Source organism: Balearica regulorum, chromosome 9, assembly GCF_011004875.1.
Source record: "Balearica regulorum gibbericeps isolate bBalReg1 chromosome 9, bBalReg1.pri, whole genome shotgun sequence".
Lineage (NCBI taxonomy): Eukaryota > Metazoa > Chordata > Aves > Gruiformes > Gruidae > Balearica > Balearica regulorum.
The window spans coordinates 17,501,529-17,524,058 of record NC_046192.1 but is presented as its reverse complement, the minus strand read 5'-3'; the positions used below and the strand labels follow the sequence as shown (position 1 = coordinate 17,524,058).

Here is a 22,530-nt window from a genome sequence, read left to right as displayed (position 1 = left end):
TAGATCCCACTCCTTCCTCAATTCCAACTCGGCGGAGGCCGTGGCCATGGGCTTGCTGAAGCAGTTTGAGGGCATGCAGCTCCCAGCTGCCTCTGAATTGGAGTGGCTGGTCCCTGAGCACGATGTGCCACAGAAGGTAGGGGTGTGAGTCCCTGGTCACTGATTGCATTTGATCACTCTTCCCTGAACCCCTGACTTCAGCCCAGTACCCAGGGGCTTTGCTAGTCCTGGTGATCCCTTTGTGGAGCTGGAAGAGCGGGTTTGGGCTCCAGAGATGGGTGCAGCTGAGAGGGGCTTTGCCACCAAGGCCTCCTACACCAGGGTGCCCGGATCCCTGGGGACATCCCTTCTCCAGCTCCCATTCAGCTGGAGCAGCAGATTGGTGCCTGGCGGTTTTCCAGAGGGCTGCAGTTGCAGGTTTCTGGCAAGGCAGCCAGGTGCATTGCCTTTGTGGTACCAGGCAGGGATCTGACCCTCTTGCCTGCCTCTCCCAGCTCCTGCCCATCCCTGACTCTCTGCCAATCTCTCCTGATGATGGACAACATGCCGACATCTACAAGCTGAGGATTCGGGTGCGCGGAAACCTGGAGTGGGCCCCACCGCGACCACAGATCATCTTCAATGTTCACCCAGCCCCAACGTAAGGACCTGTGCGGCCGAGGGCTCTCCAAGGACCTGCCCTTTCCAACCCTTTTCCATCAACACCAAGGCTGATAATCCTCTCCTTCTCACTTGGCTGCCAGGGCTTCCCTGCCCTGAGCCTGGCAAATCCATGGTGGTCACCACCAGCAGCTGGTGCTGTGAGATGGAGCCAGTGCCTGCGATTGGTGCCTTTGGTGTGCACCAGAGCACAACAGGGCTTTTTCCCTTGGCTTTGCTCTCCATGCTTAAGTGGCACTGCACGTGGCCATCTCTGCCATCCAGCCCTGTGCCAGTGCCTGTCCTCTGGGCTGGACTCACACAAGTCGTCTTCTGTCTCTGGGCAGGAGGAAGGTGGCCGTGGCCAAGCAGAATTACCGGTGTGCAGGCTGTGGCATCCGGACTGATCCTGGTGAGTGCTGGCACCCTGACCTGTAGCAGGAGAGTGGGGAAGAACCAGTGAACAAGCGAGAAGATGCAGACTGGGTGGGTGGTGGCAGAGCTCAGCACAAGGTCACTGGGGAAATGGTGCGCTGCCTTTGTCAGCTTTGCCGGCACATCGATGTGTACCACCTGCAGAGGAGTCTCCTTCCCCAGAAGGTCACGGGGCTGGTGGAGGCAAAGAGCAGCCAGCCTGCCCTTCAGAGGGCATTTCAGATGTTGACTCTTCTAAGGCAAAGCCATCCGTTGGGCTCCTACAGCTCCCGGCAGGTTCTACTGTGGGTACAGCTGCAGAGCTCTTTGACCAGCTGTCTTTCCTGAATGTTTAGGTAGATGTGGCTGCACAGGACCAGACTGTGGTCCCCAAGGGTTTTGCAGTTGGCAGGGGTGCTTGCAGATGCCGGTATTGAGCAGTCTGGGGCTGGAGGAGGTACTGACAAGGCAGACTGCCTTGCTTGTTGGAAATGCTGAGCAGTGTTGGGAGTCCAATGTGTGGCTGGGCAGAGCCTGTGCCTCGGCTGACCTCCCTGTCTGCCTGGGTTTGGCCAGATTACATCAAGCGGCTGCGGTACTGTGAGTACCTGGGGAAGTATTTCTGCCAGTGCTGCCATGAGAACGCCCAGACGGTCATCCCCAGCCGCATCCTGCGCAAGTGGGACTTCAGCAAGTACTATGTGAGCAACTTCTCCAAAGACCTGCTGAGCAAGATCTGGAGTGACCCGCTCTTCAACGTGCAGGATATCAATCCTGCCCTGTACCGGAAAGTGAAGTCTCTCAACCAAGTGTGGGTAAGACCTGTTCCATGCTTTCCTGAGTTTGGGTGAGGTGGGTGGCTGCCAATTGTAAACCACGTTCCAGGGAAGTTGGAGAGAAGGGGATATTTTGGTTTTCGAGGCTTAAATGCCCAGCACCCTGGGTTTCCATTCACATCTTGTTCTTTGTCCAGTAACGTAGAAGTTTCAGAAGGAATTTTTGCCTAGCGTCCAGCTGGGCTTTGGTTTATCTCCTGGAGCATGTGATGATGATTGTGCTCGCTTTGCCCTGCATGGTGTAAACACTTTGGTAGCAGGGGAGCGGCAGCTGAGGAGCAGCGGTCGTTTCACCAGCGCAGGAAATGGGGCAGACCTGCTTGGCCAAGGACTGTGCTCTATTTACTGATTCTTGTGTTCCCCCTTCCTCCCCAGCTGCTGCGAATCCAGCTTTTTCACATGAAGAACATGTTTAAGACCTGCCGGCTAGCTAAAGAGTGAGTCCCAGGCTGTGAAGTGAAGCTGTTTTGCTGTCCTGGATCTGTCCCATGGCAATTTGCACTGAGGAATGAGCAACGGGGGGAGAGGGCAGTGGAGAGGGAGAGAAAGAAGCAGCAGTGGAGAGAGGGGGCTTAGTGGAGTCGCTTTGCTCTGAACTCTGGTTTCTCTGTCCTGCAGCCTCCTAGACTCCTTCGATGCGGTGCCTGGCCACCTGACGGAGGATTTGCACCTCTACTCGCTGAGCGACCTCAGTGCCACGAAGAAGGGGGACTTGGTGCCTCGCCTGACAGAGCTCCTGAAGGCAGGCAGCCTGCACGTTGGGAAGTGCATGGTAAGGCCCCCTTGCCTGCCTCCTGCACGGCTCCACACCCTCGGGGGCACCCTGTGCAGGCTTTGCTGCATAGATAACCAATGGGGGGGGCCTTTGACATGCCAGGCAGCCGCCAAATTAACTGATTCAATGCTAGCTGCTCCTGCCTGCTCCACAGAGCTGCTAACCAGAACATGCAGGATGTTTCTTACCCCATTTTGGCTCTCCCCCACCGTTGACACCTCGCTGTGCTCCGTGCTGGGGAAGGGCTGTCCCACGTGGTTAGAGCCAGGCACTGTGTCCTGCTGTCTTGCTGCGCTCTACCTCGTGCCCAGCTTGCCAGGGAGATGAGGAGGATTTAGATGCTTTTTTCTCACCCTTCCTCCTTCTAGCTGTGCCAAGCCAAAGGCTTCATCTGTGAGTTCTGCCAGAATGAGAGCGACATCATCTTCCCCTTTGAGCTCAACAAGTGCAGGACATGTGAAGGTGAGATGCTGGGGAGAAACAGGGAGGGGACAGACCTTGGGCCAGCAACATCTGCCTCTTCAGTTTTGAGTGGCATTTGTGCTAGCGAGAGGTACAGAGCCAGAGCCAGCCAGACCACAGTGCTCCTGTGCATGGCCTGTGACTCTGCACCGTGTTATCACAGCAGCAGATCAGCATTATAATGGTGTTTGGCCAGAGCTGCTGGCACAGTGGAGCATGTGGGTCCCATCCTGACCACGCTGTGTGCTGCCTGCCCCGGTGGCAGCAGACATTCAGGTTGTGATTGCAGCAAGCGGGTGTCTGGGAGCCCTGGCTTCTCTTCTGCTGTGGTTACGGGACAGGCTGCAGCCTGCACGCAGCTCCCCTGCCCCTGCTTGGATGGCTGGAGCTGAACTTGTAGAGCAGAGAGCCTAAAGGCTTTGTTTCTGTGCCCTTCCTGCCTGCCAAGAAATCTTCGGGCCCCTTCAAGAGTCATCCTCGATAATGTCCAGTACTAACGGCCAAGCAGAGTTTGTCCCTGCAGCTTGGGACCAGCCTCTGAACTGGCTTGAAATGTTTCCTGACAACATGCAAGTCTTGGTTTGGCAGGTGTGGTGCCAGAGAAAATTCAGGGCAGTCACTGTTTCCTTGGACAATCAGGGAAGTTTGGGGAGGTACCTCGTGCGGAGCAGGATACCTCCCGCCTGTGCTCCCAAAGGGGAGCTGCAGGGGCCCTGCAGCAGGACTTTTTGCTGTTTCCAGAATGGTGCTGGACCCCCGCTTCTGGTGCTTGTTCTGCCATGGCTTTGCTTTGAAATGTCCTCATGGACAAGCCTGGAGCATCCCTCTCCGGGGTGCAGAGTGCCAGGCGGTCTGTGTCAACACCCTGCCAGCCCTCAGCCATGCTCTCCCCCTCTCCCCACAGAGTGCAAAGCCTGCTACCACAAATCCTGCTTCAAGTCCACCCGCTGTCCCCGCTGCGAGCGGCTCCAAGCCCGGAGAGAGCTGCTGGCCAAGCAGAACATGGAGTCCTACGTCTCGGACTACGAAGATGAGCTGGAGCAGCCGGAGGCAGTGGCAGCCACATGAGCACGTTGCAGCGGAGGAGCAGATTGTGGGTTTATTTATGTGTGTGGCCTTTGTCACCAGAGACTGAGCCACACGGACTGGAGATGAGGAGGACCATCAGAAGGCCTGGAGCACTGTCTTGAGGGATCTGTTTTCCCCCGTGCAGTAGTGCTGGGCTGGGGAGAAGGGTCATCTTCCATCGTCCGGGTCTGCTCCAGGTACCGCTCTCACTCCCCGATGCCTTTGCTTGGGGAAAGGCGGTTGCTCCCGCCTGTCCTGCAGGCAGAACAGGGGCCTTTTCCAAGCAGTTGCTCATGCTGGACCAGGCAGGGCTGTGCTGCCGTCCCCGTGCCCTCCCCAGCAGGGCCCCGCAGGGGGTCGGCACTTTCTGCTCACCAGCTGGATACTAGGAAGCTCTGGCCACGTCTGCTCCTCAGAGGGGAGAAATCAGCCGAGTCCTCCAATCCCCTGTCCTGCTGCTGGGCATTGTGTGCATGGAGGGAGGGTGGGGGTTTGGGGTTGGTTGTACATTTAACAGCTCCCTTTCTCAAATCTGGCTTGGGACACTGCCAGAGGGCAGTTGCTCTCATTCCGGGATCAGAGCAGAGGTGGCAGTGGTGAAAATGCCAGATTTCTGCCTCACCTCTCTCTGTGCGGTGTGTGCTGGGCTGCTTTCCCTGCCCTGCCACCGCAGCCTGTGCTGCCAAGGGGCACTGCCCCTGGAGCAGCCGCACAAGGGGACCGGTGCTGCTGGCCTTTCGGCAGAGGCAGATCCTCATGGCTGGAGGATGCGGTAAGCAAGGCTTCCAATCCTGCTTCCTTCTCATGCTGCCCGTCTGTCCTCCCAGAGGGACATGTCCTCCTCTAAGGGTGACATGGGATCTCACTCTGGTGGCACCAGGACCTGCCTTGACATCCATCTGCCTTCTGCCTGAGACCCACGGGGATGTGGGTGAAGGCTCAGCCCTCCAGCTGCATCCCCCCAAGCTTCTGTCTCGGTTTGTTCTTTTAGGTTGGTTTGTTTTGTTTTTTTAATCTGCTGGATTTGGTTTTAATTTTTTAATGTGGTTGTTTGTATTTTTAACTGTGTGTTCCCCCCAAGGAGGTGCTGCTTGAAATCCCTTTTAGGGGGCATGCAATCTGCTTGGGACTCACCAGTATAAAACCTCCAGGGCTGTCCTGCTCCTGGTTTTCCACCCCTGGAGTGAGCTGGCATTTGCCAGGTGTCCCCTTTTCCCAGCAGATCTCCTGCTCCTCTTGGGAGAGGGGTCCCTGAGCTAGGCAGAGCCTCCAGGCTTTCCGGCTGTGGTGCAGTGGGGTGGCCAGGCAGCCTGCTCACAACATGGGGTACACAGGGGAGAAGGGTTTGGCACTGGGGTGCTGCAAAGGGTCAGTCCCTTGCAGATGCGGAGCCGGCATGCCACAACTGATGGCTCCATGGGTTGGACCCTGTGGTACAGAGTGAGCTAGCGGTCAGTCGAGGAGGTGCCTCTGCATCGCAGGAGGATGCTTAAGCCCATGGCATGGGTGGGATGTGAGGTGTGGCCTGTGTACGTGCAAGAAGGGTGCTGAGGGACCAGGGAGCGATATGCTGGCAGAAGGCGCCATGAGGCAATGGCTCTCACAGTGCGTGCCCTGGCTTGAGGCTGGGACGTGACCCCTCGTGGGCTGTCCCTGCGGGCTGTGGCGGGGTTCCAGGGCAGAGGCTGGGACCAGGACGGGTGGCTGCAGGGCTTGGCCAGGGAGGGTGGCCAAGAGCCTCACTGCTGGGGGCCAGGCTGCTGCATGGCAGTATCTCTCCCCTGCTCTGCAGCATCCTGACAAAGCCATGTCTAGCCCAGGAAAGGGGGTTCAGCTCCCCACCTGCTCCCCTAGGGTTTTGCCTCCTCTTGTCTTGCTCCTGCTTGTTTTCCCCAGGGGAGCAGCTGCTCTCCCGCTTGCTCTCCAGCTCTGCAAGCCCTGGGGCTGCCAGATGCTGGTCTGCCTTGGTCTTGCCTGACCCCAAGCTGAGCGCTCCTGCTGCTGCCCAGAGCTGGCACCCCCTTCCCCGGAGCTGCCTCAGCAGCACACCTCCATCCACCCTGTTTTGTTTGAAGCACTTTAATGTCATGGGACAGCAGCTGAGAGGTTGCCCACGTCCTTTTCTAGAAGCACTGACTACATTTAGAGAAGAGGAAAGGGATTTTGGTTTATTTGTGGTTTCCACACTCCACCATGGACTTTGGAAGCAGTGGGACTTGCAAACCCAGCGGAGGTCTCCAGGGCAGGGTTGTGCCCAGCACTGACTGCTACAAATAACACTGGAACTGGCCAAGGCAGCAAGCTCTTTGTAAGGGAGAGCAGGGGGCTGCCCTGGCCATAAACTGGAGCCTTCCCCACAGGACTATTGCACAGTGTAGCAACAAAAATGCCGTCCCTAATAAACTAAATTAATGAGGGTTCTGGTTGTGTTGTGGCATTGTTTCAGGTGGGATAACAGTGGGTGTCCCCACCTCGGGGTCGGTGCTGCAGTGCCCATTGGGACAGGGAGGGAGCAGGATGCGCCAGCTGGTGGCAGGGGACAGCGGGGGGACAGCTAGTGCAACTGGTGATGCATAGCCAGATGTCACTGGGAGGGGGTTATTGTCACCACCCCTTGACTACTCCATCTGGTTCGTGGCTTGCCCCTCCAAATCACTCACTGGATTCAGGGCAGGAGGTACAAGCTGCTGAGTAAGGGGCTCTGTAATGCCTGTCCCCATCCTGAGCCTGCTTTTGCTGCTGGCAGGGGGGCCCAGGGGAATGGCCTTGGCTGCCTTGTCCCTGCTTGCACCCTGGTCCCATGAAGCGGGGCTCTCCCCTTGTAGCAGTGTTGTGCGTTGCCCCATAAACACCATAGGCACAGGAGATACAAACTGTAAACTTTAAAACGACGTCGAAGGATGCACATGCAAGCCCAGCACAGCGCTTGGCTCTGCACGGAACGAAGCAGGACTTCCCTGCGGGAAGCACGGCATGAGAAGCTGGTTTCTGGGGTTTTTTTTTTCCCCCAGAAAAGCCTTGCTCAGCCTAAAGCTAAACTGTGGTTAGCAGCAAGAACAGCAACTTGGGCTTACACCTGAGCATAGTGGTTGTAGAAAAGGTGTCTGGCAGGCGTGGGCACACTGAGGATGGGCTCTCACAGCCGCCAGCGAACCTGTGGCAGTAGGAGGGCCCTGCACAGCCCCCCTGGGGCCCCAGCTGAGCAGGGGCTGATGGCAGAGAAAAGAAACCTGCAAAACCCCAGGGCTTGCTGCTGTTACAGTGAGCCCTCCGCCAGCATCCGGGGCGATCCCTGGCCAGGCATTGAGGTATGAGCCCGCACCTTGGCAAAGACACGTCCACCCCAGTACGGAGAAGGACAAGCAATCTCACGCCCTGCTGTGCCTGTCACTGGGAGGGCGTGCGGGGGGCGTAGCGACGTTCAAACTGGCCCACATCAAACTTGCGCTTGCAGCCGGCGTAGTTCATGTAGCGGATCTTCCCGAAGATGGCCCGCTCTGCCCAACCCTGGTCGTGTATGCCGCAGATGGACCAGAGGCAGCCTGTCGGGGATGGGGACAGAGTGTCAGCTCTCTCCTGTGCTTGGAGGCATCTGGAGAGCAGGTGGGATACGGATGCAAAGCAGGACAGGCTGGAACGTGGGCTGGGTTGTCCCCAGGGAGCCCTCTTCCCCCCCCCCCCTCCCCACTGCCTTGGCCCTCAGATATAAGACCCGCCGCCCCCTGCCCCTCTTGTGCAACTTGCCTACGTATCCATTGGGATCCCTCCCGTCCAGCTCGTAGCGGTCATTGAGGTAGATGGCAAACTGCAGGGCCTCCTCGGGGGAGCGGGTCCACTCCAGGATCTTCTTGGCCCAGTACATCCGCAGGAAGCCATGCATCTTGCCCTCCCGGACCATTTGGAGCTGGGGGGAAAGGGACAGCCACATGGGTCAGTCCATGCCAGCTCATCTCTGCCCCTTGGGAAAAGGCTCAGTATTTCAAGAGGAGACACAGGACGCTACCTGGGCAGCGTTCCAGAGCGGGTCATGCGTGGTGCCCTGCTCCAGCTCCTGCAGCTTGTAAAGAAAAGGCCTCTTGTCTTTGGCGTGAAGCTTCAGGGTGGTTTGTGCCCAGTCGTAGGCACCTGTGAGCAAGAGAGATGAGGAGCAACACTGAGCAACCTGCTGCTGCAGGGCTGTGAGGAAGGGATGGGGAATTGGGCTGCTGAGGGCACCGTGCCCTGGAGGCACCAGCCTTGAAGAGGGCATCCACCAGCTCCTGTCCTGCCTCCAGAAGGTACCAAATGATGGTATATTAGTGCCCCCACAGCCCCTCTCCTAGCAGAAATGGGATTGCCAAGTTGGGGTGACCAGTTGGGTACCAGTCCGGCCCCCAGTGTTGCCCACCCGACCTGGGATGCTACCTTGCACGCTGTCGTAGTTCTCATTGTAGTAACAAAAGTTTTCAGCCAGCTCCCGCCGCACCACGGCCTCCTCCACGAACACGTCCACTGACTCCTTGTACTTGCCTCGGTGTTTCTGCACCTCCAGGATGGCTCGTTGGGTGGAAACCTGGCCTGGGGACATGGGGAGGGAGGAGGTCGGGCTGCTGGTGTGAGCTGCTGTGCTGCGGGGTGGGAAGCCCAGGGCACTCACCAAAGTGGAACCATGGGGACAGGTTGCTGAGTGCCGCCTTGTTGGGGTCATTCCGGTGGGAGCCGAAGGATTTCAGCCGCTCCGTGATGAAGGACTGCAGTACAGCCAGCCCCGCAGCCGTGCCGGGGGTTGCCCACTCCACCTCCTTCACGGTGCGGTCCACTTGCAAGCTGGAATAACAGGCCTCCCAAGCAATGGGCTGGGTGGCAACCACACAGCATGAGTGTATTTGCAGACGCTCTTCAGCCAGGGCTGCCCTGAGTGTTACATCCCCTGGATGTCCCCAGCCAGCAAGTCCCCAGCTTGTGCCAGCCTTCCCTTAACCAGCCTGGCAGAGATGTGGGAACCTCCCTTCCCTGGGGCATCCCCATCTCCACACCACCTATGCATGACTTCAGGCAGATCACTGTCCCCATGCCCTGCCATCCCCTCCCAGGATCACAAAGCAGCCGTGAAACTCTCCGGGACTGGCTGTGAGGGGGGTGTGGAGGTGTCTCCAGCTGGTACCTCTGCTGGGCAGGATGGGGGATATGGGTGACGAATGACAGGGGGGAACTCGGTGAGGAACTCGGGGAGCTGAGCATGGATCTTGCCCCGGATGGTCCTGGCACTGTACTCCTGCTTGGGGGAGGCGACCCAGCACGGCACGATGTTGTGGGCATCAACCTGGGAAGCAGAGCCGTGGAGGAGGGTGTGAGCAGAAGCAGTAAATGGTCCCCATGATGCGACACACAGGCTCCCTGCTCAGGTGACTCCAGCACACCTTCGCAGGCACGAAATGCAGGAGACAAGTTTCTCCCACATGTCACCAGCCAGTTTTCCCCTCTGAGATCGTGGGCACCCACCTGCGCAAAAGGCACATCCTCCGGCAACCGCTCCCTGACATCCTCCACCCACTGCCGGGGGACGCGGAGGGGGCAGAAGTCTGTCACCAGCCCGCCCACGCCATGCTCCACCACGAACGCGGGCAGCACGTCCTTGGCATAGCCCAGCAGCAAGTGGAAGGGGATGTTCAGCTCCGCACACTCCTGCAGTGAGGGGGAAAGGGCTATGGGATGGTCTGTGCCTCTGCAGACCTTGTCCCACAACTGCTGAAGGGCTGGATCTGCCTCACCCTTTCCCAGGAGCCCTGCCCCTGCCCTGTCCCACCCAGCGCGGACATCTCTGCAGCGGCCGTACCTCGGCCACCTCCTGCAGGCCCCTCAGCATGAAGCCGTAATGGCGGATGGTGGCATCCAGGAATTTGGGCACCAGGCAGAAGCAGACATGCAGAGGCAGCTCCTGTTTGAGGGCCAGGCGCTGGGCGTAGAGGAAAGCCCAGTTATCTGGGGAGAAAGCGCACAGGTCAGTGTTGGGGAGACGCTCTGCTGAGGGGATGGAGACGGGGTTTCACAAGAGAAATCCCCCCAGTAGCCCCTGCAGAGGGGGGGGACAAGCTCCAAGGGCTACCGGGGGGAAGTGCTCAAGGCTTTCACCACCCACGGGAGCTCTGTTTCCCGGCCCTCTCCGCCAGCTGGTTCGCACCTTGTACCCGCTGGTCCCGGGACATCCAGTAAAGGATACACCGAGCATCATCCTTCAGGTCCGAGCTGTCCGAGACAAGGCGAACCCGCTTTTTGTTGTAGTTGAACTCCCTCACGGACGGGGCCGCCCTCCGCCGGGCCTCTTGCATCACCTCCTCTTCCTCCTTCCTCCTCCTAGACACGCGTGGCAGCTCCGTGACCTCAGCCTTTCGCTTCCCTTGCCCCCGCAGCATCCTTAGGATTATCCGGGCCGGTACCGGGAGCAACGTTGTTGCGTGCGACCGCTGCGAGGAGAAACCGGAACCGTACTGACCTCCCGGTGCCTTGCCCATCCCGTTCCCCGGTCACGCTCCCAGAGCCTGGGTGATGCCCGGTCTCCTGCCCATCCCGGTTCCCGGTCCGCTCCCGGAGCCCCGGGGGTCCCTACCTGGTAACCACGCGGCCCTGCGGGTGTTACACAAGCTGGAGGAGTGGCTAAAAGGGGGGGGGGCGTGAAAATGGGCGTGCTCTATGGGATAAGGGATGTGGCTTTTAAGCACCTGGTCCCGCCCCTTCGCGCACGGGGACCGGGGCAGCGTCGATGTCCCCGGCGCGCCCCTGGGCGCGCCGGGGACATCGGCGCTGCCCCGGTCCCCAGGAAGGGGGGTGTAAGTGCCTGTCGTTACCTCCCCTCCCTGCCCTCGGGAACGAGGAAGCGGCTCCGGCAACCTTCAGCCATCACTCGGCAGCGTAGTTCCCTGTTGGCACCGTCCCCTGGATCTGCGTCCCCGGGGTGAAGGCACCTGTCCCCATGCGGGGAATGGAGGTGCTGGCTCTGGACATGGCTTGGCAGAGAGAAGGGCTGTCCCTGTCCCTGTCCCTGCTGCTGCTGAGCTTTGCCGTGTTGGACCTCACACTGGGTAAGGGCTGAGTGGGATGCAATGCTCTCAGTGGGGTGGGTGGTGAGCAGGCAGCATCGTTTTCCAGGGGGGGTGGTGTGGCCTAGGGGTGGCTTCACCCACAGAGGTGAAACGCTGTGGGTGCTGTTTGCTCTCATGCATCTCAGCACCTTCCCAGTGAGTGAACAGGGCTACGCTTTGCAATACTGGAGCAACAAGCTTGGCTTTATTTCTTTTGCCTCTCATGTGTGTCTCCATCTGGGCAGAGAAGACCTTGCCCCCCAGCCGCAGCACGGTGCAGCCCTGCTGAAAGGGTCCCTGCAGGGCTCGATGCCTTCACTGAAAGCTGTGTTGGCTTGGCAGCACCTGACTTAGATGCCACCATCACCGGGATGTTGTGGGCCTGAAACACTGCAAATGCCTTCCCAATGTTTGCACTTTTCACAAAGCAAGAGCAGTGCTGAGCTGAGCGCAGGGAATAAACCTGGCTTGTACCTCCTGCGAGCCTCGAGCTACAGCCGTAGGTCCCCTCCTCCTGTGTCCCTCAACCCCCTTAAGAGCTTTTGTAGGTCACTGCACGTGTCTAACGAGTCGCCCTGAGCTGCAAGCTGGGTTTTGTTCCTCTGTGCCCCCCCTCTGTGGGGCTGGTTCCCCGTTGCCATTATTTACAGCCAGCGCTATCAGTTCCTGACTATCTGGAGCAGAGAGGTTTGTGTAAACTGCTGCTGCTGCCATTCCCGCCTGTCCCACGGTCACCAGTTCCTGCACGGCTCTTCCCGTCGGACGGGTTTGTCTGACTTCCTCCAGGGATGGGTGAAGGTGGTGGAAGGGGTCGTAGGGCTGGTGCCTACAGGAGTTTCTGCCCGCAGACCGGTGATGCCCAGGGCCTGTTCCTGCTTTGTCAGGCTGGGGGATTTATGTACCCTGCCTTGCTGATGATCGTGGTGCCGTTCAGGGGATCCACGTGTTTGACCCATGCAGGACAATGAGTCCCCACTCCTGATGATCCACGGCTGATGCAAAGTTGTGGAGCGTGTGCTGGTGGTGGTGCTGTGCCCTCCCTGGCACAGCCATGGTCTCAGCCTTTCACTGCCAGCCCTTACGTCACTCGCTCTCACACCTCTTTGCAGGGGCCTCTGTCACGGATGTGACAGCAACCACGTCCTCGGCTCTCCCTGCCTCCTCCACACCTATGGAGACCACAGCACTGCTGCCAACCACCGCCTCCACCACCGCAGGCACCGTCCTTCCCTCCAGCCCTGAAACAGGAGCCTCCACCCCGCAGAGGTCCAGCACATCCCTGGGGACTGGCAGCGCCTCTTCTACCACCGTGCCTCCTCCTGCCACGCCAGCACCGACAGCCGCTTCGACCGTGCCCTTGATGAGCCCAGCAGACACCACGGCCAACCCTGATACCGGCACAGGGGTCCCTGGGAGCACCCCCACCCCCAGACAGACCACATCTGGGACCACCCCTGGCACCTCCACTGCGACTGTGGGGCCAACCCTGGGCACCTCAGGAGCACCTGAGACCCCCAGTGCAGCCACAGGTGAGCGTAGCCGTGGGGGTGCCCGGCGGCAGGGGCAGGGTGACAACTGCCCTCAGGGTCACTGGGCATGTACTTGGGTGGCATCATGTACGTGGCTTCATTTAGGCTCGGCCTGTCCCCAGCTGTAGGAGCACCCTGCACCTCTCCACACACAGCGCTAACGTAATGTTGCTTTGCCCAGGCACGGAGCCCTCTTCCCCCGCCACCAACTCCACCCAGACCCCAGAGGTTACCCTCAGCACCCCTGCAGACCTGCCAACAATGCCGCCCATCTGCCCACATGGCTGATGCAAAGTTGTGGAGCATGTGCTGGTGGTGATGCTGTGCCCTCCCTGGCACAGCCATGGTCTCAGCCTTTCACTGTCAGCCCTTATGTCACTCGCTCTCACACCTCTTTGCAGAGAACTCTGTCACGGATGTGACAGCAACTTTGTCCTCAACTGTCCCTACCTCCTCCACACCTATGGAGACCACAGCACTGCTGCCAACCACCGCCTCCACCACTGCAGGCACCGTCCCACCCTCTAGCCCTGAAAACTCCACCGCGGAGATGCTGACAGATGCCTTCACAGCGAGCGCTGCAACATCCCAAGGGAGCAGCCCGTCAGCCTCCAGCATGACCACACCGAAGGCGAGTGGCAGCACAGCCCACAGCACTGCTGGGTCTCCTGCCGGCACCACGGTGCAGCCTGACCCCACCTCAACAGGGCTGGGGCTCACCACTGGCATCCCAAGTCCAACCCCCATGGCCATGACGACCACCTGTGGTGAGACAACCATTGTCACATCTATGGGGACCAACACGGCCCTGGCTGTCACCTCAATTGGAGTCGAAACGAGCACGCTGCCTGCCCCCACCTCTATTCTCTCCTCCACCGGGGTGGGCACCACGCCTGGCACCAGCACCCGCCACGGGCCAGACGTGACCACGCTGCTTGGTAGCACATCCCCGGGGACCGGCAGCGCCTCTTCTCCCACCGCACCAGCACCGACAACTGCTTCGGCCGAGCCCTCCATGACCCCAGCGGACACCACGGCTGCTCCCGATACCAGCACTGGGGTCCCCGGGAGCGTCCCCACTCCCAGCCAGCCAGCTGGGACCATGGTGGGGACCAGCCCCGGTACCTCCATCCCAACAGCACCTGAGACCCCCAGTTCCACCACGGGTGAGTGCAGCGGAGGGCAGGGCCAGGGTGACAAACCCCCGCGGGATCTCCCGTCCTGCTCCCACCAGGCGCCAGCCCCGGGGCGGCCGCCCTGCCTCCAGGCTCCGCAGGCCGGAGGTGGGGGCTGGCGGGTGGGTCCCACGCTGCTCCCCGCGCCCTGGCCGGGCCCGGCTGCCTCGTCACGTAGCGGTGGACGGGCCGCTCCCTCACACACCTCCCCGCCCCCCGCCCCCCGCGGGACGGCGGCACCGGGCCCCGCTCTGGCCTCGCCGCGCCGCGGCGCTCCGGGTCTCACCGGGGCGGGGCTGAGGGCGGGGCACGCGTGGGGGGCGTGGTCTGAGGAGCGGACGTGTGTGCCGTGGGTGGCTGGGAGTGGGCGGGGCTTAGGGAGTGGGCGGGGCGTCTCCAGCCCCGCGCTGGCCGTGCTGCTGCGTGCCCGTCGCGCGGCGGTGTGGCTGTAGCGCGGCAGCGCGGTTGTACCCCGGCTGTACCCCGGCTGTGAGACGGTACCCCAGGAGTGTGACTGTACCCCGGCAGTGCCCCTCCCTGAGCACCTGTGCCACAGCAGTGTGGCCGTATCCTGGTGGTGTTTCCAGGGGTCTTTACCCTGAGGCTACACCTGTACCCTGGTGACACCCACCTCCAAGGACCTGAACCAGGCAGGGAGACTCTACCCTGCTCCAGTGCCCCTGGCTGTGCACACACCCTCAGTGTCCCTGTGCCCCAGGAGAGTGATTGTGTCCTGACAGAGTATCTGTACCCCTGCCTAATGCTATAGTGTGAGAGCACCCCGGCAGAGACTGCTCGTACCCCGGTGATGCCCTCAGTGCACCTGTGCCCTGGCAGTGCCCCAGTGTCCCGCTACAGCAGCAGGGTGGCTGTGCCCTGGCTGTTGTCCAGTGTGCCTGTCCGCCTGTGGAGCCCCTGTACCCTGGCCCAGTGCCTGCAGGCGCCTCTGCCCGGTATTGTCCCTGATCCCAGAAGAAGGAAGCAGCTCTGGCTGTCAGCAACGTGCTTCGGCTGTGACATGCTGTGACATGGGGAAGTGATGCCTGTGCAGACAGCCCAGGGAACAAACCCTCAGCCTGGAGCACGCCCTTCCTGAGCACTGCCGGTTCTCTTGGCCGGTTCCTTGCGCTCAGACAGAGTGGGCTGCTCTCTCCTGAGGGTGTTGGTGCTGGGACCCACTGAACATCACCTCTGTGGCGGAGCACAGGGACGGTCCAAGGCAGCCCGGCTGCTTCCCTGGGCTTTTTCCCATTGTCCCCGTCCCCTCAGCAGGCAGAAGACCGCACGGTCCCCATCTGCAGGGAGCTGGTCTGCTGCAGTGGTGGTCCTGCCGGCCTGCCCTGCCCTCTGCTTGTGGCTGCTCCGGGTCCAGCTGTGCAGCTGATGTCTGCTTGGCATCGTGCTGGTCCCTGGGACTGTCCGCATTGGGTGGAAACTCTCCCTTTGCTGCCAGCACTTGGGGAGTAAAGGACCCACCTGGATCCTCCTCCTCTGCCGGGCAAAGGAGACTCAGAAACCTCAGTGCTGGGCCCGTGGGGAGCTTTTGGAGCCGTGCCTGCGGGGACATGACTGGGCAGAGAGGGGGGCTGTCCCTGCCCCTGCTGCTGCTGAGCCTCGTCGGCCTCACCGTGCCACACCTCGTGCTGGGTAAGGGCTGAGCAGGATGCGATGGTCTCCGCGGGGTGGGTGGTGAGTGGGGAGCATCGTTCCCCGGGGTGATGGAGCGCTTCGCCCACAGCAGGCGCCTGTGGAGTGTGGGGGGGGCAAAATGCTGCGGGTGTTGTTTGCTAAATGGGAAGCAGAGGTGGACTTACAGCTCCTCCTTCGTGTGAGGATGAGGCCCTTCAGGGCAGAAACCAACCTGGGCACGGGTGGGATCAGACCTTTGCCCTTTGCCACATTATTATTAATCAGCTGCTGCCTGCAGCAGCTCAGGGAGGAACTGGGTGCCAGGGACTTTGGGAGTTTCTGGTGGGGTTGGCTGCAAGCAGACTGCAACGCGTAGCTCGGTTCCCCATCGCCATGTGAGCAGAGCCTCAGACTCACCGGGTTTGTGCTGGGATCACTGAGGAATCCAGCTTGGCATCTCAAAGCTGCTTCATCACAGGCATCCCTCAACAGAGGCCTGGGCAGCCAGGCTGTTTTGTGTGTCCTTTTCGAGAGGATTACAGATGCTCAGGCATTCACCAGGGACAGCAGGCTGCCCTGGCACAGGGTCTGTGCAGACAGAGAGGACAGCCCTCCTGAATCCTTCAACCCCCTTAAGAGCTTTTGTAGGTCACTGCACGTCTCTAACGAGTCGCCCTGAGCTGCAAGCTGGGTTTTGTTCCTCTGTGCCCCCCCTCTGTGGGGCTGGTTCCCCGTTGCCATTATTTACAGCCAGCGCTATCAGTTCCTGACTATCTGGAGCAGAGAGGTTTGTGTAAACTGCTGCTGCTGCCATTCCCGCCTGTCCCACGGTCACCAGTTCCTGCACGGCTCTTCCCGTCGGACGGGTTTGTCTGACTTCCTCCAGGGATGGGTGAAGGTGGTGGAAGGGGTCGTAGGGCTGGTGCCTACAGGAGTTTCTGCCCGCAGACCGGTGATGCCCAGGGCCTGTTCCTGCTTTGTCAGGCTGGGGGATTTATGTACCCTGCCTTGCTGATGATCGTGGTGCCGTTCAGGGGATCCACGTGTTTGACCCATGCAGGACAATGAGTCCCCACTCCTGATGATCCACGGCTGATGCAAAGTTGTGGAGCGTGTGCTGGTGGTGGTGCTGTGCCCTCCCTGGCACAGCCATGGTCTCAGCCTTTCACTGCCAGCCCTTACATCACTCGCTCTCACACCTCTTTGCAGGGGCCTCTGTCACGGATGTGACAGCAACCACGTCCTCGGCTCTCCCTGCCTCCTCCACACCTATGGAGACCACAGCACTGCTGCCAACCACCGCCTCCACCACCGCAGGCACCGTCCTTCCCTCCAGCCCTGAAACAGGAGCCTCCACCCCGCAGAGGTCCAGCACATCCCTGGGGACTGGCAGCGCCTCTTCTACCACCGTGCCTCCTCCTGCCACGCCAGCACCGACAGCCGCTTCGACCGTGCCCTTGATGAGCCCAGCAGACACCACGGCCAACCCTGATACCGGCACAGGGGTCCCTGGGAGCACCCCCACCCCCAGACAGACCACATCTGGGACCACCCCTGGCACCTCCACTGCGACTGTGGGGCCAACCCTGGGCACCTCAGGAGCACCTGAGACGCCCAGTGCAGCCACAGGTGAGCGTAGCCGTGGGGGTGCCCGGCGGCAGGGGCAGGGTGACAACTGCCCTCAGGGTCACTGGGCATGTACTTGGGTGGCATCATGTACGTGGCTTCATTTAGGCTCGGCCTGTCCCCAGCTGTAGGAGCACCCTGCACCTCTCCACACACAGCGCTAACGTAATGTTGCTTTGCCCAGGCACGGAGCCCTCTTCCCCCGCCACCAACTCCACCCAGACCCCAGAGGTTACCCTCAGCACCCCTGCAGACCTGCCAACAATGCCGCCCATCTGCCCCACCGCCATGTCCAACACCAGTAAGTGCAGTGCCCCATGGGCATCGCCACCCTCCAGCACCTGTGGCTTTGGGCTTCCAGGGGCCAGTGCAGGGGGTCCTGCAGCCCCACTGCTTTGCTGTGCTCTCAGTACGGGGGCATTGATGCTCTATGGGATGTGTGGTTTACTGTACAGGTGGAGGGTTGTTCTCCTGACAGTTTAGGGTGTGCACGACACGATTACCCTGAGAGGATGTCCCATGTCTGTGCCAGCGATCCTAGAGAGAGACTCCCCACATCCTTTGGCGCAGCTCAAAGTTCAACGACAGTAACCAGAGCCATGTTTTTTGTCCCTAGGTGCATCTCACCTCTTTCTGTCGCTGCGGCTAACCATCCCCCTGGACCTGGAGAACACCACGGTGCAGGAGCTGGTGTTGTCCAAGGTGAGATGTGATGGGTGTCACTTTGCATCTGCCAGCCATGGTCCAGCCAGCCGGAGAGGGGCTCAGGCAGCTAGTGGGAGGGGAATGTCTGGGTCTCACATTGAATGTCACCCAGAGCTATTTCAGATAAAGGGGAGTCCCTCCTTTGGCTGCTGTGGTCCAGGATCAGGCCCCTCCTAGTGGGGAGCGGGGGTAGGAGACTCCCTCCAGCACGGTTTGACTTCTGTCCTCTCCCCCCAGCTCCGCGGGGACCTGCAGACGGTGTTCCCATGCGCCGGCCTGGCGGTGCAGTGGCGAGGGAAGAGGAGGACCTGACCGCTGCTCCTCGCCTGGCTGGCACCCACGTGGACTGGCAAGCCTTCTGCTCCCTGCTCCTTACTCCACGGCGGTGCAGCCCTTTGGGATAACCTGTACAGCTCCCCTTGAACCTGGGACTCCCTGCCCTTCACTGTGCACGCCCAGAGGACCCCCGGTGACCCCCATGGACTGGGGTGCCCCTGCCCCTTCCCACAGCCTGCCTGTAGAGCCTCAGCCCTCCCACCACCCTGCACCAGAACTGGATCCCATGGTATGACCCCCCCTCCCAGAGCTGCTGGGGCCCTGGGAGGAGGGAACCCTGCAGGGGCTGGGCTTTTACAGCTGGGACTGAGATGGCTCAGCCACAAAAGCCACCTTGGGAACTGATGGATGAGAGAAAGGAGACCTGGAGCCCCCAGTACTGCTGTGCCCAGGGCGGTTGGTGACCTCTGAGGTTTGCAACCCAGGGAGGCTGTGGTGCCTGAGGTCTTCAAGAGATGCTCCATGGATGCTTTACATCCAGGGTTGGCCAAGATGGAGCCTGGGGTGGCTCTGGAAAGGAGGCAGAAGAGGAAAAGAGCCCCCATCATCTCCCACCTGAGCCCCATCCTGGTGCCAGCCGAGCTCCCAAGCCCTGCAGCGCAGAGGGCGAGTGAAGCCAGCGCCTGGCACACTGACTGTCCCCAGCTCACCTGCGATATTGCTGACAGAGGAGCACACCCATGCCAGCATGGGCTGGGCAATGAAGGGAAATCCCAATGGCAAAGATGACGACTTCTTTTTTTTTTCCAAGTTGCTTTCCCCAGTTTTCAGCTTTGCCATCTAGCAGAGGTACTGGCAAGGAAAACTGGCTGAGTCCCAAAAGCTTTGCGACGGAGAGACAGGCTCAGGGCTGTGCCCTCCTGGCAGGGAACACTGCAGACGTTCCCAAGGCTAGCTCAGCACCCCAACAGGCTGGGGGTCCCTGTTTTGGTGCTCTCTGCCCCATGACACCCCACAGTTGCTGGGGCAGCTGTGCGTGCCGTGGGGCCGTGGAAATCCCGTGGGCTGTGCTCCTTCCCTGTTTTTTTCCAGTCCCAAGCTAAGGAGACAGCCACAGCGTCTGTCCCCCTGAAGCAAAGTCATTTATTAACTGATTAATTAGCCAGATAAAATCCAACCGAAGCAATTATTAGCCTAAGCAAGTCACCTCGCTGGGAGATTGAAAACTGAAATAATTAGTAAAATAGCTGTGTTGCTCGTCAGCGGTTATTTTCGGCTGATCCATGCTCCTCGCTGGCAGCCTGCACCGCCCCGGCATGGAGAGGGCTGGGAGGGGGCACATGGGGTGGTGGGATGCCAAAGCCGGGGACGGGTCCTGGGCTCCCTGGGTTGTCACCTGGCTGGGAAGGAGTCAGCAGCCTGACAGGACAGGGAAAGGCACCCTGGGATCACCTGGCTGTCTGCCGGCTCGCAGGGGCTGGGAGAGGCTGGGCTGGGGCTGGAGGCTGAGCCCAGGCAGCACATCAGGACATTCCCATTTGGAATGCCCCTTGCATCCCAGGGTTGCCCCTTTGCTCTCTGGGGTGCTCTCTGGCTTTTGGGAGCCTGTTGGAGCTGTCGGCACCAAGAGAGGTTCCTTAGCACCCAGGCAGGGGGCCGGGGAGCAGGGCAAAGCCTGCCAGAAGGGGTCCCCACGCCGGACGCCTGGTGGGGTGCTGGGAAAGAAATCCTCGTGCTCTGCCTACGCCGTGGAGCAGGGCCAAGAGTCCTCCCACGCTGCATCCCATCGGGCTGCTTTCTCCGGCTGTTGAATCCATAACTTCAGACCCTGGGACATGGCCGGGAGCCAAGGCCAGGGTAATGGAGCCAAACTGCGTCACAAAGGGAGGAAAAGGTCCTGAAGTGCTGGGATGAAAAGGTGACCAGGGAACTCGCTGTCCCCTGCCAGCATGGCTGCCTTCCACTGCTACTGTGGCCGTGGGGTGGCAGGGGGACGAGGTGCTCCCATCCCCCTGAGCCCCTCTGCCCCCCCAGCCTGGGAGGGAGAAGAGGGGCATGGTGGGGGGATGTGGGTCCCATGGGGATGGTGGGCACTGCCCAGGCATTGGGGACACGGAGCTCTGACAAGCTCCTGACACTTCCCATGCTCTCTGTTCCTGCTGTCCTTGAGGATGCTGGTCACCACCTTCACCTCAGGGCTGCTTGCCTGCCATGGATCCCTGACCAGAGGGGCCTTGCCAGGTCGGATCCAGGTCCCGCTGCTTTCCCAGCCTGTAAATAATTTCTCAGCTTCTTCATTGTAACCCGCTCCCATCCATCAGCATTGTCCAGAGGAGCAGATCCTGCGCCCAGCAGGACTGTCACCTTCAGAGGGCTCAGCAGCATCACAGGGTGCATGTCTCGAGTCCCTTGTGACTCGGGTGTCCCTTCCAGTGTCCCCCTCCCCTTCACCACTGCCTGTGACTATAGCCCAGCTCCCGCTGCCTGGCAGGAGGGTGTTGCAACATGCCCAGCTTGCCAAGTCATCCAGAACTTGCGGGGTTGATGGATAACCTGGTTACCTCATCACCACCTCTAAGCCCTCTCCAAATGCCCTTGCCAGGAGGCCAGAGTGGTGCCAGTAGGAGACGCTGGGATCTCCGCAGGGCTGGAACAACAGCCCATTAATTCCAGGAAGGCTGATAAGGCACCATGCTGGGCCATGCTGTGTGATGCCGGATGGTGCAGAGCCTCCGGGTGCTGGGATTCACAGCATTGGCCCCCCAGTTGTGGGCTCCTGAGGGGCTCCAGTGCCCATCCGATGCTTTGGTCCTTGATAACTGCGGATGACAGTTATCCTTGCAGGAGCTGGTGGCTTGCCGGGACCTTGGTTTCAGGCATAGCAGAAGGATCAAAGAAAAATCCCTTCCCAGGGTGGGAACGAGGCACCATCCTCAAGAGAAGGGATGACCCATAGTGGCTGCAGGCTTTCCTGGGAGGGTGTGCCAATGTCAGAGCAGAGGGATGTGCTCAGTTTGTCACCCCTGTGACTCTGCTGGAGGAGCCGCAGGGAGATGGGGCTTTTTGGGGACAGCATGGGCAGGAGGGGCAGGCACGAGGGTCTCTGGACGGTGCTGGTCCCAGCACACCATGGGCAGGGGCTTGCAGGCAGGCTGAGGGCAAGGTGGGCTGGAAGTGCCTTGCTTCAGCTGATTTATTTTCTCCTATGCTGAGCAGCACGTTTGCAACAATCCTTGTGGTTCCCACCACATTTTGCACCTCAGACACCAGCTGGAGCAACTCTTTCCAGCGTCAGCACATATTCCCCAGCAGGGTGGCTTTCCAAAGCGGTATGGCATTGTCAGCACAAGCAGGAGCAACTCTCCCATGGCGGGTTTGCATCCCTCTAATCCTCCATCGGCCCAGGTGTGGTGGCCACTCGAGTGGTCACTGGCTGGGTGGTCACCCCGTGATCTGCAGTGTTGGTTGCACAGGTCCACAGCACATCATCCTCCCCCTCGGCTTCACCCCCACTCTGGCATTTTCGGTGGGTGGGCATTTGTTCTGGGTGAGCAATGGTCTCTCCTGATTTACCATCTGTGCCCTGTTCCTGCAGCCGGGGGTAATGCGTGGGTTTACAGGATGGGGTTTTTTTTGGCCGTGACTTGGCCTCCCCCGGCATTTCCCCCACCAGTGCTGCTGGGTCGGCGTGTTGCTTGGCGTGCCCTGCCGCTGCCGCCTGCCTGATGGAGGCCGGCTCCGGCGGGACACTGTGTACTGCCTAACACCCCTAATAACACTTTGCAGGAGTTGCCTGGGGGCATTTCTGGTTAAGATGTGTTTAATTGATTACAAAACCATGTAGTGGTGGGGGTTTGCATAATGCCGTTCGTGGGGGAGCTGGCAGCAGTTTTCAAGGGCCGGGGGGGGGCAGGGGAAGAGGGGAAGGGGAGACATTGGGGTGAAATGACCCAGGGGATCGGGGTGAAGTGACCCAGGAGATCCCCATAGCAGGGGAGGGGGGCTGCAGCTGTGGCTTTTCCTGCTCCAGCCTCTGGGGATGCTGGTCCCACCTTGCAGAGGAGCTTCCCTGGCCCATTCACCCCCTCCCAGCACCCCAGCACTGCTGTGCCCATGCTGAGGTACAGGTTTAAAACCCCACTGTGGCATGCTGGGGCTCTGGATGGGGATCCCCAGTGCTCCCAGTTGCAGCTGAGTGCTGGGGGGCTCAGCTGACACCCCAAGACCTGCCGCAGCCATACCTCTCCCTGCTTTATAACCTGCCCCTGCTCCCAGGGAAGCCTTGAGCCACGTGGGGACTTATGTCCTGCCTTGCCCCGGGCTGAGACACAGCTCAGC

At 60.4% G+C, this 22,530-nt stretch overlaps 3 protein-coding genes across 13 annotated transcripts in view; 2 read left to right on the top strand and 1 right to left on the bottom strand.

The window, feature by feature from the left end:
• The window catches only part of RUBCN (rubicon autophagy regulator), a 32,854-nt gene extending 26,244 nt beyond the window's left edge, over window positions 1-6,610 (top strand). For all 6 annotated transcript variants that reach the window (XM_075761330.1, XM_075761326.1, XM_075761329.1 and 3 more), the window contains 8 exons: window positions 4-136; window positions 495-640; window positions 987-1,051; window positions 1,630-1,868; window positions 2,265-2,326; window positions 2,508-2,661; window positions 3,033-3,126; window positions 4,031-6,610. In XM_075761330.1, coding sequence (XP_075617445.1) covers window positions 4-136; window positions 495-640; window positions 987-1,051; window positions 1,630-1,868; window positions 2,265-2,326; window positions 2,508-2,661; window positions 3,033-3,126; window positions 4,031-4,194 — 1,057 coding nt within the window. In that variant the 3' untranslated portion in view covers window positions 4,195-6,610. The remainder of the gene's footprint in view (window positions 1-3; window positions 137-494; window positions 641-986; window positions 1,052-1,629; window positions 1,869-2,264; window positions 2,327-2,507; window positions 2,662-3,032; window positions 3,127-4,030) is intronic.
• Window positions 6,611-7,055: 445 nt separating this feature from the next.
• LOC104640107 (deoxyribodipyrimidine photo-lyase-like) lies at window positions 7,056-10,831 on the bottom strand. Its single transcript, XM_075761358.1, has 10 exons — window positions 10,781-10,831; window positions 10,355-10,637; window positions 10,010-10,155; window positions 9,676-9,858; window positions 9,338-9,496; window positions 8,831-9,029; window positions 8,599-8,751; window positions 8,198-8,319; window positions 7,939-8,098; window positions 7,056-7,736 (listed from the first exon to the last, which is right to left on the bottom strand). Exons 2-10 carry the CDS (start codon window positions 10,584-10,586, stop codon window positions 7,582-7,584), a joined length of 1,509 nt encoding a protein of 502 aa, XP_075617473.1. The 5' UTR covers window positions 10,587-10,637; window positions 10,781-10,831; the 3' UTR covers window positions 7,056-7,581.
• Window positions 10,832-10,963: 132 nt separating this feature from the next.
• On the top strand, window positions 10,964-19,443 carry LOC142602935 (uncharacterized). Of its 6 annotated transcripts, none has more exons than XM_075761300.1 (7): window positions 10,964-11,252; window positions 12,362-12,781; window positions 13,183-13,947; window positions 16,795-17,214; window positions 17,396-17,512; window positions 17,828-17,913; window positions 18,154-19,443. In XM_075761300.1, exons 1-7 carry the CDS (start codon window positions 11,144-11,146, stop codon window positions 18,226-18,228), a joined length of 1,992 nt encoding a protein of 663 aa, XP_075617415.1. In that variant the 5' UTR covers window positions 10,964-11,143; the 3' UTR covers window positions 18,229-19,443. The 6 variants fall into 6 exon arrangements, with proteins under 6 accessions (XP_075617415.1, XP_075617418.1, XP_075617417.1 ...); XM_075761301.1 differs by lacking the exon at window positions 10,964-11,252 and adding an exon at window positions 11,521-11,751 and having other exon boundaries at window positions 13,291-13,947; XM_075761299.1 differs by lacking the exon at window positions 10,964-11,252 and adding an exon at window positions 11,521-11,751.
• Window positions 19,444-22,530: the final 3,087 nt, after the last annotated feature.